At 41.6% G+C, this 13,786-nt stretch overlaps 1 protein-coding gene across 1 annotated transcript; it reads right to left on the bottom strand.

Annotated features, from left to right (window-relative positions):
- Positions 1-171: 171 nt before the first annotated feature.
- On the bottom strand, positions 172-10,692 carry MPHOSPH6 (M-phase phosphoprotein 6). Its single transcript, XM_074839475.1, has 5 exons — positions 10,504-10,692; positions 6,515-6,627; positions 4,850-4,940; positions 3,728-3,822; positions 172-3,279 (listed from the first exon to the last, which is right to left on the bottom strand). Exons 1-5 carry the CDS (start codon positions 10,552-10,554, stop codon positions 3,135-3,137), a joined length of 495 nt encoding a protein of 164 aa, XP_074695576.1. The 5' UTR covers positions 10,555-10,692; the 3' UTR covers positions 172-3,134.
- Positions 10,693-13,786: the final 3,094 nt, after the last annotated feature.

The following is a 13,786-nucleotide window of genomic DNA, read 5'->3' as shown; positions in this document are numbered from 1 at the left end:
TCAAACTCCATGGCACCACGGAACACCCCCCGCCTCCACCAAGAATCAAAGTTTAATCAGCTCATGCATTACTAAAGGGACGATACAGGATGGCTCACTTCAGTTGGACTCTGGTCCTGCACTTTTTAAGATCCAAGACTAAGCAGAATAAAAGTAACAAAACGAGAAACATCAGCAAAAAAGATGAAGTTGTTCTATACTTACATGTTTCCAACATCAGCAGTTAGTACAGAAATAAACACTGTCAACCTGTCAAAGGGAGGGACACAACTTCACCTGACAAGAGACTTCCTTAAACTTAACACTGTGAGCTGTCAGCGAGCACAAACTACAACGCACACTTTGCTTTGTTCACTTTAATAGGTACCTTAGTGTAACAGGCACAAACACTTCTGGTGTCTGGTAACTCTTTACCAATTAAATTTTGCAAGTAGCCATTTTCTCTAACAAAAATGCTTACTACCCATCCCAACTTGCTTTTGTTCTCAAAGCAGAAATGCTTTTCATTTAGAAACATGACCATGCAGGAAAGTTCTACAGCTTAGGAAGCTGCACATGAAAATGCATCTGCATTTGAGACTATGTCAGAGCCAAGAAAGCTTGAATTAATGTAGGTTCACATTATGAGTATTTCACCGCTACACTGGTATCTCTGTCAAGAGTAGTTCAAGCACAGGTTTTATACAGCAGAATGTTTCCACCCTGCCTAAGCAGCGAGAGCCAGACTTAAAATACCTACACATATATATGTATATATAAGGTTGGAAATACAGATGGGTATCCCATCATAAAACGCCTGCTTGTAACTTTGGGCACTTAAAAGTACATTTAAAAGGTCACATAGGGCTGATTTTTAGTTTTGTCTTGCTCATAATAATGCACTATGAATGGTGCTTTTAAAGGTGCATTTTACAAACTCCGCATGAATAAGAGATTGTGCTAAAAATTAGTAGTTGGTCTTATTGTAGCATTTCAATAGCTCACCTAGCCACCAGCTAAATGTGAACAGAGGGCAATCAGATTTGAAGACAATAAACCAAAATCTGTAATTTCTTCACAGTTGGTGTTGGGCATGTTTAGGAAACAGAAGAACCACCCTTCTCCCCTCCCAAATTTCAAAATCATGGATTTTCTAGGAAGCTGTTTAGAGTTCACTCACACTCTTACCCATGCACCATGACACTCACATTTCCTGCCATCCCTCAGGAAATTACATGAAATTAAGGACCAATGTACGGCAGAACGCTTTTAACTGTGCAAAATTACTCCCCATTGGACTGAACAGAACTCTGCAATGCAAGAGAGCTCTCTGCATAGAGCCCTGGCAAAGAAAGACTTCACATGGAGTTTATCTGAGCCACTATTCATTACCAAAATTACCCAAAAGGTCCTTTGCATGACACCACCAGAACCTTCTCCAATTCACAATCTCTCAGGACGTGCAATTCCAGTGACATCTCCTGGTTGATGGTGGTTCACTAGAACATACTTTCCCCCCTCAACTATCCAGCATAACTATGCAGAAACTCTCTCTCCATTGAAGAAATGTGTTCAGATAGAGGGGAATAATTTTCCTGTTAATAAGCAAGAAAGAATAATGGGATACATTCTGAGTTTTTCTTGTGATGACCAACAATAAATCATTTGTTAGCTCAGGTCACATCTTCCATGGGAAGAAAAATGTCTTGCCATCATTAACTTCTTTTCAGCTAGCAATAATATATGATCAGGTTTTAAGTAATTGAACCAGTAGCATTTAATTAGCTCCGAAAAACTATCTCAGATCATGAATCACAGACTTTCCACCTGTATGAGGTCCCTTTACTAGGTTAAAAGTATATTTCTCTTTCCATGTGTGATTCATCTTGAATATCTAATGAGGTGCTCTTGATATATGGACTATAGTTCACATATCACACACAAAATACAGCAGACATACAGTCTCTTTCTTTATATAATTGAGTTTTGTGTCTTGCTTCGCTTTGTTAAAGAAAAAAAAAAAAAAAGGCTCCTGTGTCCATAACAGAATGGCCACTACTGGCTTCAATTTAACAAATTCCTCTTTCTCCAAAGAGTCAGCATTAAGGATGAGTAACTTAGAGATCTGGCTGGGAAAATGAAGTAATAGAAAAAAGTATTTCTTGTTGAAAGGCAGAGTATAGAGAACTGCTGTAATTTTAGACAAGACCACACTGACATTTTTCAATAGGCCCAGAGCACTGACTGACGAAAGAGCACGATGCTTCCGTCCTATCCTTACTTCAGATGGCTTCATTGCACGCTAAACAGAAAAAGTCAGTGCAGGCAACTAATAAACAGGATCACTTCTTATATCAGATTGTATTAAGCATAATTTTTTACATTAAATTAGCTAAACCACAATCATTAACCACCAAAATGTTTCAGAAGCTGCTATTATGCTTTTATGACAAGACCTAGATAACTGTAAGATTGGATTTTTTTTCTGTAAAAGAGGCAAGATTAGCAAACGTCTTTTGGAAGACAAAGTAAGACTCACAATCTGTTCAACTGTCAAATTGTAAACGTTGCCCAATATTTGGCTTGCTCTAGAAAAAAAAAAGTTTTACTACAAAACCCTCTATTTTTAAGTAAGCTTTATAAAAACAAAATTCAACAAAATGGATTCTATCTCTCTGTTCTTTTCCCATCTTATTTTTAGCACAGAAAAAAAAATATCCATGTTTCTGCTGACTTCTTTCAATCTGAAGACAGCAAAGGTTTTCATTTTCGTAATAAAAAAGCAGTGCAAGCTGAACTGCCTTACTGGATTGGACAAAACTCATCTTTACTCCAAATACTTCTTTCCGATGTTATCATATATTGTAAATAATGTTGCTCTTGACTGCACGTGACACTCTACCTATGCACAACATCTAAAAAACCTGATGGCATTAGTGTCCCACACATTAAAAGCTGCTGAGAGGAAAGGATGTATGACATCCATTATACACACATCCACTTTGAAAAATGTTTGTCATGTGGATGGTAGAAATTTCAATGAGAACAGACTCAGATTTACAAATCTATCCTTTACATTATATAGCAAAAACTTCAGTTCGTGATACTATATCTCATGGATAACATTTCTATTAGCTCCAGTTGTGCAGTTGACATTAATCCTGAGGTTTTAAGAACTTTTTCTTGGCTTTTTTGCTAGGTCTTGTGTTACTATTCCCATCTTCATCTTCATCCTGGAGTACACGCTGGTCTCTTTTTCTCAAGAATTTCTTCCCAATTGTTCCCACTAATGTTTCATATCTGTACAGATAATAAAAAATCCACAGCTTTTAGTAAAATCACAGAAAACTTGAATGGAGCAAATCATAAATCTAATCAACGATTTAAGTGGCGTAAAAAAGCTGGTTACCAGAAGCTTATGAAGCACAAGTACTACATGATCACTTACTACGTTACTATTCATTCTGACAGTTTGGGTTTGTTAGCAATCTGGAACAAGGAGGGAATTAGCATGGAATACCTGGGTATCAAAGGGCAGAAAACCCCTACAAGATATTTTACCTCCAAAAGTGATGGAGATTCCACTAAACACACACCAGAGTATCTGGAAAATCAGTTCTGTAAAGTACCATATCTGTTAGGGGTTTTTTTTTTGTTTGTTTGCTTTTGGGGTTTATTTTCCCACACATAATGCAGTAACATACCATATTCCCAGCTGATATTGATGATGGCATAAAATATAACTTACCTTCTGGCCATTTCTTCATCTGACACATCAGCCTCCATTTTATCATCCACTTCAATTTCTTCCTTGCATCTAGAGTTCATTTGGATCATTAACTTCTGAAAATGAAGTAAGAAATAGCTTAAACATGTAACCCTGACAAGCAACTATGCTGAAATTGACTGGTAAGAGAAATACATAAAAGATAAGAATCAAATTTAATAATTATTTGCTGTTCCCGGTCAGGTTAGACCATACAGTTACAAAAACTCATGAAGAAAAAGGCAACATGCCTGCCTGTTGCTAAGCTAAGCTTAGAGTTTGCCTTTGGGAAAAGAGGCAACACAGAGACAGGGTTTTCAGTGAATTGTACTATTGAAACATCCTCAAGGGCACGCCAGGCATCTTCAGGAGACCAGAGAATTAGATCATAATTAATTTTTCATTGTGATGTTAGCACATAGTCCTTGAAATGGTTTTGTTAAGAAGGAAAAATATCTGCAAGGATTTACAATAAACTACTAGTAAAAACCATGAAGCAATAATATGCAAAGTCACAGTGAGAGCAAGTTCAAAATAACTAAAAAGAATCCCCTAGTAAATCACCTTGCATAGCATTTTGCATACCTTAGTCTTTACACCTTCATACTCTTGCTTCAGTTCAGTGGTAACATTTTTATTACTATCTCAGTGTAGTTCTATCAGCATAAATCATGCCAGAAAGAAATTAAAGACTCTCTTGCCCGGAATTTTTACTTTGAAACTTTAAGCCCTGACTTACACAGTAAGTGTTGCATAAATAGGGTTGAATGTTTGTAGGATTGGACTCTAAATTAAACAGCAGGAGGAAAAGTGAGCTACTGTTTTGGTGAGCAGCATGTGGGAAAGCTTCCTCACTTCAGGAGGGAAAATCTGCAGGAGTCATGCAATTACTGACCATGAACACAAGGAGATAAAAAGCTCCTATTTACCAGATGCTACATAGATCAACATTTTGGTTTGAATCACCGACTTCCTGTACATGGAAGGATTTATGGAAGGTTCTGCAAAGGCCAAACAGCATGCAGTGTGAACACTCAAATCCCCATCCCCAAGGGCTTCAATCCTAATGTGAGACCAGCACAAAACAGAACATTTAAATGGTACCTCGATTTCTGGATTGAATCCTTTGAAGGACATTCTGCCATAAAGTAGATCCTCACATGGCATAAAGCTCCTCTCTTCTATTATAAAGCTCCTACATGAAAGCCCAAACCCAGTATTTTGTCAAACAGTGTGCTTTAAAATAATCAAATTAAACAAATGCAAAAAGCATTTGCTGTCTTCCCCCCACACAAATAAACAAAACCACAGTGTATTTTAAACCATCAACTACTTTCTGAAGCTTAATTGCTCTGATAAATCTTTCAATACAAGGCACTTGGAGTGCAAAGGAATACTTTTTGCCAGTAAAGCTGTGCCAGTTCCACAAGCAAAATTAACTCTCCTAACAAAAAGCACTCTTTGCTGGTGTGATTCCACCTACATTAATGCTTTTGCCAGAATAAAAATACCACATAAATATCACTCTCCAGGTGGCATTACTATACCAGCAAAAGCTTCTAATTAATTTTTCATTGTGATGTTAGACCTGGCATTAGTTGAGTCTGTCAGAATATAAAACACCGTGTAATTCTCTGTTCAGCAGAGAAAGACTTCCCCTTTCTCCCTCTTTTTTCCTCTTTTAATGAGCACGAGCGAGAAAAGAAACATGACCCTGAGGCGTTCATAATACACGTGTTAGATAAAAGTACTTCCGTGAATTGTTCCATCCTTCTTTTCCTCACACACATATGCACCTCTTCCCTCCTCCTCTTCATCTCCCATGTAAAACAAACTCCCACAATCATAGGAAGTTAGGCTGAAGAGATTAAGCTCATTCTCCTACCTCAAGGTAGGATCAGTTAAAAATGTTCCATGAACAGCAGAGGTCCATCTAACCTGTCCTCAAAAGACTTCCAATGATGAAGAATCCAGTGTCTCCTTAGGCAATCTATTCCAGAGCTTCAATAGCCTTATTGTTAGAAAAATTCTCCCAATGTCCAGCTTGAACCTTCCTTGCTGCAACTGAAGCTCTAATACCTTTTTGTCATACCCACCAACAGTAATAGAGAATAGATTATCAATGATATTATTCAACTACAGCTAATTCCTTGGATCCCATCTTTTTAAAAATTATGTATGTTCTCCCTCAGTGGAATTTTCCTCCTCTTTTGAAAGGACAAAAATCAAGCAATTTTTAAAGTAGTTCTCTTGCTATTTAAAGAACCTTTCTAAATAGCAGGAATGGATATTTTCTTCCTTATTAGCTAGGCCTTCCTTTATTTTTGCCATTCTCTCTCCTATTTCAAAAACAGGATTTGTAGTGAGCTTGGACTCCAGAAGACAAAACTGTCCTGAACAGACCTAACTGTGTTAGTAAATCCAGCTCCAGTCACACAAGGTTTCAAACTTCTTTTTTTCAAACGAAGGGAAAAAGCAGCAATGAATGAACTGGTCCTGCCTGAAAGAAACTAATTACATGCATCTAGAAGAATGTGTGAGTGAAAGAAACAACAGACAAGAAATGAAACTAGGTCAAACTGCACTAGGCAACCTTGAGAACGTCCCTGAAAACAAGTAATAAAAAAGCTGTAATGCCAGTCTGTCACTATTGTTGCTTCTGTTAATTGGTTATTAATAATATTTCTTTTACAGGAAAAATATCTATATGCTATTCCCACTCCACAACAATCCAATGATGATAAGAAGTACAAAAGGGTACAAGCTTACTCTTTCTCCTTTAGATCTGGTAAATCAAGATACCAGTGTTCTTCACTAATTATCTTCTTTTCTTCCTCTTCTAGTTGTTTTTTAGTTTGTGAATCCAAACCCCTTTGCATGAACTAAAAAGAAAGACACATGAACACATAACTTCAGTTTTTTTGCATCGTGTTCTGAACATGCAATAATTACATGATGACATTTATCCATTACATAATATTTAGCAGTTGATAAAAAGTAAATGTTTTTTGTGATTTTTCTCTGGGTTTGGTCTAAGTTTGGGCAAATGCAATGGAAAAGTAAAAACTGCTGATCACAGCTATCTACTGGAAGTCAACAGTCAGCCACATATCTATACTTACATACAAAGAAACAGACCTTTCCTTGTTAGTTTTGATGGATTTGTTACAACTCCCTAACTTTGCTAAGATTTTTCTAATATTTCAACAAAGGCTAGAGAGAAACCTACGCCACCGTACAAACAGCACTGGAGCTCAGAGCTAAAGCTATGTCTTACCACGTTGGCCATTTTTTGAAACATCTATACTTCCAACCCTTTAATTTAATGAACTGGCTTGCCCGAATGCTGGAACCTGCCTTTGGAAGGGCTAAAAGGTAACTGAGGCTACAAAAATAAGTCTTTTGTCTCCAGCTATGCTAAATGAAAAGTTGGCAGCTCTTAAGTTCTCATTGATGACCCACCAAAGTACCAGTCAAACAACTGTTTGTAAGCAACTGTTAACTCACTGCAGGAACAGTCTGCCAAATCAGTTGAGACCAATAATTTAGTTTAGGGTAAGATGCTATTTTTGCCTCCTCAGTGATAACCTTTGGCAGAGGATGGGAACAGGCAGATAGGAACAGTAACCTCTCACAGCTGGGAGTAAAAGAGGTCATCTGACACAGCCTACGAAAAGTCGCTGCACACGCAAAACTACAGACCTGAGGCATGTGAAGTACCCTTTTTATTTTTCTCAAGTCAGGCGCCTGAACTGAATGACCATTTCCTTATCAACAATGTTAACCAAACATGCTGGAAAAAACAGAATTTTTCATACTTTTATGGTAATAATCCTTATATTCTCACATCCCTAGGAACTGGGACCTCCCTTAGGGTCTACAGAAAGTGTGTGAATAACTGTGTCTGTCAGAGGTGTACATTTATACCAATGTAGCTCCCAGCTAGAGGCAAGTCTACCAGTACAGTTTATAAGCACTCTTGTACAAAAATTGCTTTGTGGCTATGAAAGCATACCTGTATGTGGCAACACTGCAGAGGAATTTTCTATCAAATAAATTTTACCCTTCTCATTTAAAGCAGCATCATTTTTGCGTTTAGATAAGCCTGCAGGCTGATAGGTAACGTGGCAGTGGGGAACAATAGACTTGGACATAGCTTAGGTCCCAGCTAAAATGGACTTGGCTGGGGATAAAGCCCAAGAAGGTCTCACAAAATACTTCCCTCCTACAAAAAACCTGCATTACAGAGCTTATTTAAAATATATAGGTAATATAGATGTGTAAAACATGTATTATATACACCCCACATACCTTATCAGTCTTTACAACATGCCCAAGTAAACCAAACCAAACTCTGAATAAAAGCCAATATAGTGCTAGCATCTTGTTTTCCATTTATATTTCTATTTGCATCCATTGTACAAGATCTTTAATGAAAGAAAAATTGACTTGTTTTCTGAGTCGATCCAAATATGACAAAGCTTTCCAATTAAAATTACAGTATCTTCTCGAGGAAAATATGTGAATCTATCATGTGGAAAACCATATTGCTCAAGGAAATTGGTTAGCCAGTCAGAAATCTCAACAGGAGAAATTCTGCTACAAGCACCCTATTAAATAATCATTTCACATTACATTTTAAAGATTATGTTCGTAAAGATTACTACAGTAATAACTAGATAAAAAATATGTGATCATGTTTATCTAAAATGTAAACACCTAATTAAAAATATACCTATTGTGGCAGACAGAGAGTAAGTAAGTCAGTAACTGAGCAGTTACTTGTATTGGTTTCCCCAAGCAATGGGCCTTGGATCAAATGGTGCAAGATGTAAAAGCACCAGCCATCCTTTGACATCAAGCAGTGAGCACACATGGCCCAGGACTTAGCACAAATGGTCTTCACAACGCTACCACTGACCACATGTCACCTTTGGGTGCCACTTCACCCACCTGCTGAATTGTGATAATACATCTTATCAGTACCTGTGGAGGCAGCTGCTAAAGGATTAATTGAAACATTTGTAAACAAGAAGATCTGCAGAAGGAAAGTGCTAAAAAAAAGATCTGTGCATGACCTTTTCAAAACCTACTCATCTCTTCAGAAGCTGGTACTACTGCCCAGACTGTAAACCTGCAAATGTCACGGGCAGCACATTCACAGGCTGGTCCTCCACAGCCTTCCAAGGAAGAAAATCTAAAAACTGGCTTTTGAAATCTTCAGGGGGTTAATAAACTGGCAAACAGAAGCAGAAGTTTCACTTTAAAAGAGAGTATTACATTAAATAAGAAAAAATGATGCTGCAATGCAGGTTATGGGAGTCTTACTCTGTCATACACTGCTGGCTAACTGAGCCCAACATCTACTCCCTTTTGAGAGCGAGGCAAGATGTGTTCTCTTCCCTCTGTGCACTAGTTCATTAGCAGCATCTGTTAATTGGGGTAAATATTCCACCACCCTACTGTAGCAGAGTGTACTTCATGTGCCTGAAATATAGTCCCATACAAATATGTGGGGAAAAAAAATGGTTAAATAAAACACCACAACCAAGAAGCCACAAAGGCCCCGTCATATTCAGTTATAAAAATTTAATGGATATTAACATTTGAAAAAAAATTAATGGCAACTCGACTTTTACTGGTTGTTTTCCAGCAATAAAGAACCATCAATCACAGGAGAATGTACTCCACTGAATTAGGTGTTGTAGTACACGATGTGAAGCAGAATCCATTAGCCAGTAAGCGGAGACTAATTTCACATCGGTCTTGACATGAGATTCACAATTCCAAGGGTAACAGGTATGTCACGATGTTACTAACAGCCCTTGCATTGCTGAGCTGGGAGCCATTCAGGTTGGGTATTTTATCAGACATCAGAGTAAACAGACAAAAATTGGGAACAAAATACAGGAAACTTTTTTTTCAGGATTAAAAGCCCCCCCCCCCGAGGTAAGGCAAGCAACATCAGTGTTTTAATTTCAACGTGTGCGTGTGTAGCGGGGGAAGAAGTCTTACCACTTTTATTCACAATAAGCAACCTAACTGCAGAGAAACCAGGTGGAACGAAAAGACTCTCAAGTGGTGCCCAAAAGTTGGCTCTTGCTAGGGCGACTTCTGCGGCAATCATGAAGTTGCTTTCCTGGATCCAGCCCGGCAGGACCCTGCAGTTCATCACCCCCCGAGCCCTCTCGCCAGCCCGTGAGCAGCCCGGTACCCGGTGACGGCCCTCGGAAATGGCCTCAAGGTGGACGGGAGCAGCCCGGAGAGCTGCGGGCCCGAGTGGCACGGCGAGCGAAGCTGACGATAAATAGATACGTGTCCTAAAACGGGCGTTACGGGAGATCGCAGACAGTCCGGGTGTCAGCCGAGGACAGGCGCTGCGCCTGTACACACGGTGTACACACGGGAAATACCCTGCACCAGGCACGGGGCTCCCGAGCAGGCCTGGTTTATCCGGGAGACCCCCCCGCCCGGTTCACCGCACGGCTCGGCCCCTCCCGGGCGGCTGCACACGCGTCCGGGGCCGGCGCGGCTCCATCCTCCCGCCGCGGGGCCGCCTCACGACTCCATCCTCCCGCCCCGGGGCCGCCTCACGGCTCCGGGCCCGCGGCGGGCAGCCCCCCGGCAGCAGCCGCCCAGCGCCGCGGCAGCCGGGCCCGGCCGCCCGCTCCTCACCCCGGGGCGGACCGGGCCTCAGGCACCCCCTGCCCGTCCTTCCCGCCCCGCTCCCGGGGCCCCGCCGCCGCCCCCCGCGTCACCTTCATGCGCAGCAGGTTCTTGGACAGCTTCGTCTTCACCTCCCCGGCCATGGTGGCTGGCGCTACCCGCAGGCCGCACCGGATCCCCGTGCTCGCGTAGCGCCGAGGCCGCGCACGGCGGGGGAGGAGCGGGAGGAGGCGGCGGCGCGGCTCCACCCTCCGCGTTCGGGGCGCAGCTGCGGGGACAGGCCCCTGCCCACACCCTGGAGCCGCTGGGGGGGCGCGGTTGGTGCAAAAACAACTTTAAAAAAAGCAACTTTCCTGTACGGAGCCGGTTATGTGGGGTGAGGGAGATCGGGTGTGTGAGCAGGAGATAAATGTGATTAGGTATGAAATGGTAAATTAGTAGGGGAACCTGAGATTTCTTATCCACGGTTGTGCGTTCTGGAGTGCTGCTGGCTTCCGGTTTCATCCATAATTTTCTGATATTTCAAAGAGAGAAGGAAAGAGTATAAAATCTCATACTGGCATTTGGAGACTGCTTGACTTGTTTAGCTTTCATTTTTAAAAATCAGCACTGACTTTTACTTGGAAAAAAAAGTCACAAAATGGTTAAATGTGATTAAAATTGGAAAACACATAAATTCAAAGATACTACAAAAAAGCTTCAAAGCTTTGTTAGTCCTGAATCATGATCTTTGAATTCTGTCTTGGCTGTGCTGTCTCTGGGCTGCCAGCCTGGGCCCTGGTAGCTGAGGAGGAAATCATGATAAGAAATTGCCAGCTGACTCCTAGTCGCAAGCAGGTACCACAATTTCTGTATATATCCTCATAAATCAGATTTCTGACGCCTGTTTTGACATTTGGCACATAAACCAGGCAATAAAGCAGTAAGAGTGAGGGTTCAGTGTTCAAAACTTTAATGAACTGTTGTGCTCCAAAAGGCAATCTAGGGAGAAAAGTTCCCGTATATGCAAGATGTAGGTCAAAGCTTGAAGAACTCTGTAAAGATTTATGCTCTAATAGAGTCCACAAAATTGTATAACGAAGGGCAAAACCTGATTGCAGTGGGAAAGGAGGAGGAAGAATTATCCACATCCAGGCATCCTTATTACACAGTTAAGCTCAGTGGGTTAAAATGGCCACAAACGTGAATGAAACACGGAGCCACAACCGCCTCAAGGCAAAGTCATAACACTGCATGGAAGTATTTAATTTTCATATAGGCAAGGCACCTTCATTTCCAGGCTCCGTAAATGAGTTGAAGCTGCTCTGAAATTCAAGGCCCCAGCGAGAAAGTCTTTGTGAGTGTGGGAGCTATCCTGCTTCGTTTGGCCCCATCATGTTTAGGTCCTTCTCTGTTCACATTCTCATTACCAGCTATCAACCCTTGCCAACAAAAGAAGGCTGGGAAGAAATTCACAGTTTTATAAATACAAATGTGCATCAAAGAATGAATATGTTTGAACCTTAGCGAACAAACCAATGGGGGAAAACTGTTAATTAGTATAATACAGCCATAATCTCACAATTTTTGTTGTTATTTTCTGTATGCCATGCATTCTAATAATGTATTTGCTTTTTGTTGATCATTGCAAATCAGAGCTCTGCATTTAATTGCATGGCCTTCAATGTCACTCAGGGCTTTTTCTGAGCAGTTTAATTTAATTTACAGTCCGGGAACATACTTTGAATGATTTGTTCTAAATACATTCCTGCACATCCATCAGCGCTTCTCCAGCCACTGAGCTACGGCAGCGCGAGGTTTTGCTTGGTGCCCTTTGTGAGAGCTGTTCCAGTTCCCCTGTCCCTGCCTGCGGAGCAACCCAGCTCAACAATTCCTGCAGCCCCCTTCTTCAGCACACCCTGCGTCCAGCCTGGTTTGGATGCGGCCAGTGCACGCATCAGCTGTCTGATACCTTTGTTGTGAATCACAGAATCACAGAATCATCTAGGTTGGAAAAGAGCTTGAAGATCATCCAGTCCAACCATCAACCCAACATTAACAGTTCCCAACTACACCATATCCCTCAGCACTAAGTTGACCCTACTCTTAAACCCCTCCAGTGATGTGGACTCCACCACCTCCCTGGGCAGCCCATTCCAATGCCCAACAACCCCTTCTGGGAAGAAATGCTTCCTAATATCCAGCCTAAACCTTCCCTGGCGCAACTTGTGGCCATTGCCTCTTGTCCTATCGCTTATTACTTGGTTGAAGAGACTCATCCCCAGCTCTCTGCAACCTCCTTTGAGGGAGTTGTAGAGGGCCATGAGGTCTCCCCTCAGCCTCCTCTTCTTCAGACTAAACACCCCCAGTTCCCTCAGCCGCTCCCCATCAGACCTGTGCTCCAGACCCTTCACCAGCTTCGTTGCCCTTCTTTGGACACGCTCCAGTAATTCAATGTCCTTTTTGTAGTGAGGGGCCCAAAACTCACCAGTGCCGAATACAGGGGTAAGATCACTTCCCTGTCTCTGCTGGCCACGCTATTTCTGATGCAAGCCAGGATGCCATTATCTCTTTAATGTTTGGGAGCTGGGTCTAATAATTTACAATGCCATGCAGTGTCTAACTGGGAGGGGGACAGTGCAAGGGGCTTTCAACTCATCTAACCACAAGGATTATTCCCGGTGCTCCATGGTGAGCGAGAGCTTGGGATCCAGAGCCTGCGCCCCGTTGCACCCCGCGTCTTGGTGAGGCACTACGGGCTTGCACAGAGATGCTGCCGCTGTTTTCTGTGTCAGCACATCAGCTAACAACGTGCCTCGATACCAGCAGGGATAAGTGTTTTGCAGTAAAGGCAGTAGAGGCTGTGTGATGTTTATTTAGAAAAGTGGAGATTGTAAAAAGGCTGCCACAGAATTTGATCTATTTTGGCAGTAAAAAAGTCCAAAGGAAATTTTTGGATTACATCTCCCATCGCTTGAATTGGATGGGGAGGTTATAGATAACAATCAGCTGTCTCGTGGACCAGATTATACTGTCTGGTAAATCTGAAGACACTCCATTGATTATAGGAGAAATTTTTATGATTTACTGGTGGTGGTGGAGGTAGCTCAGAGAAGAATCCAGCCCTGTAAATACGCCTGCTTGTGAGGTACAGCGAGGGTGAGGAGAGGAGGTGGGAGAGATGCTCTATTTAGAGAAGAATCAAGGGTCATTGTAAATGACAATTAGACACCTCTGCCACAGCTCTGACAGCTGCACGGCAGCTCCGCTTTCAACCTGGAAATCCATTTCTTTTTCAAAACAAAAATGCTCAGGGAAACAACTCAGGGGAAAGGAGCTCCGTCTCATCAAAGATTGTACATTAAACAAGCAGATAAAAGATTTTTCTTCCTAGGA

The sequence above is a fragment of the Strix aluco genome, chromosome 14 (assembly GCF_031877795.1).
Source record: "Strix aluco isolate bStrAlu1 chromosome 14, bStrAlu1.hap1, whole genome shotgun sequence".
Classification (NCBI taxonomy): domain Eukaryota; kingdom Metazoa; phylum Chordata; class Aves; order Strigiformes; family Strigidae; genus Strix; species Strix aluco.
Note: the sequence above shows the minus strand (reverse complement) of the source record. Positions and strands in the feature narration are given on the sequence as shown.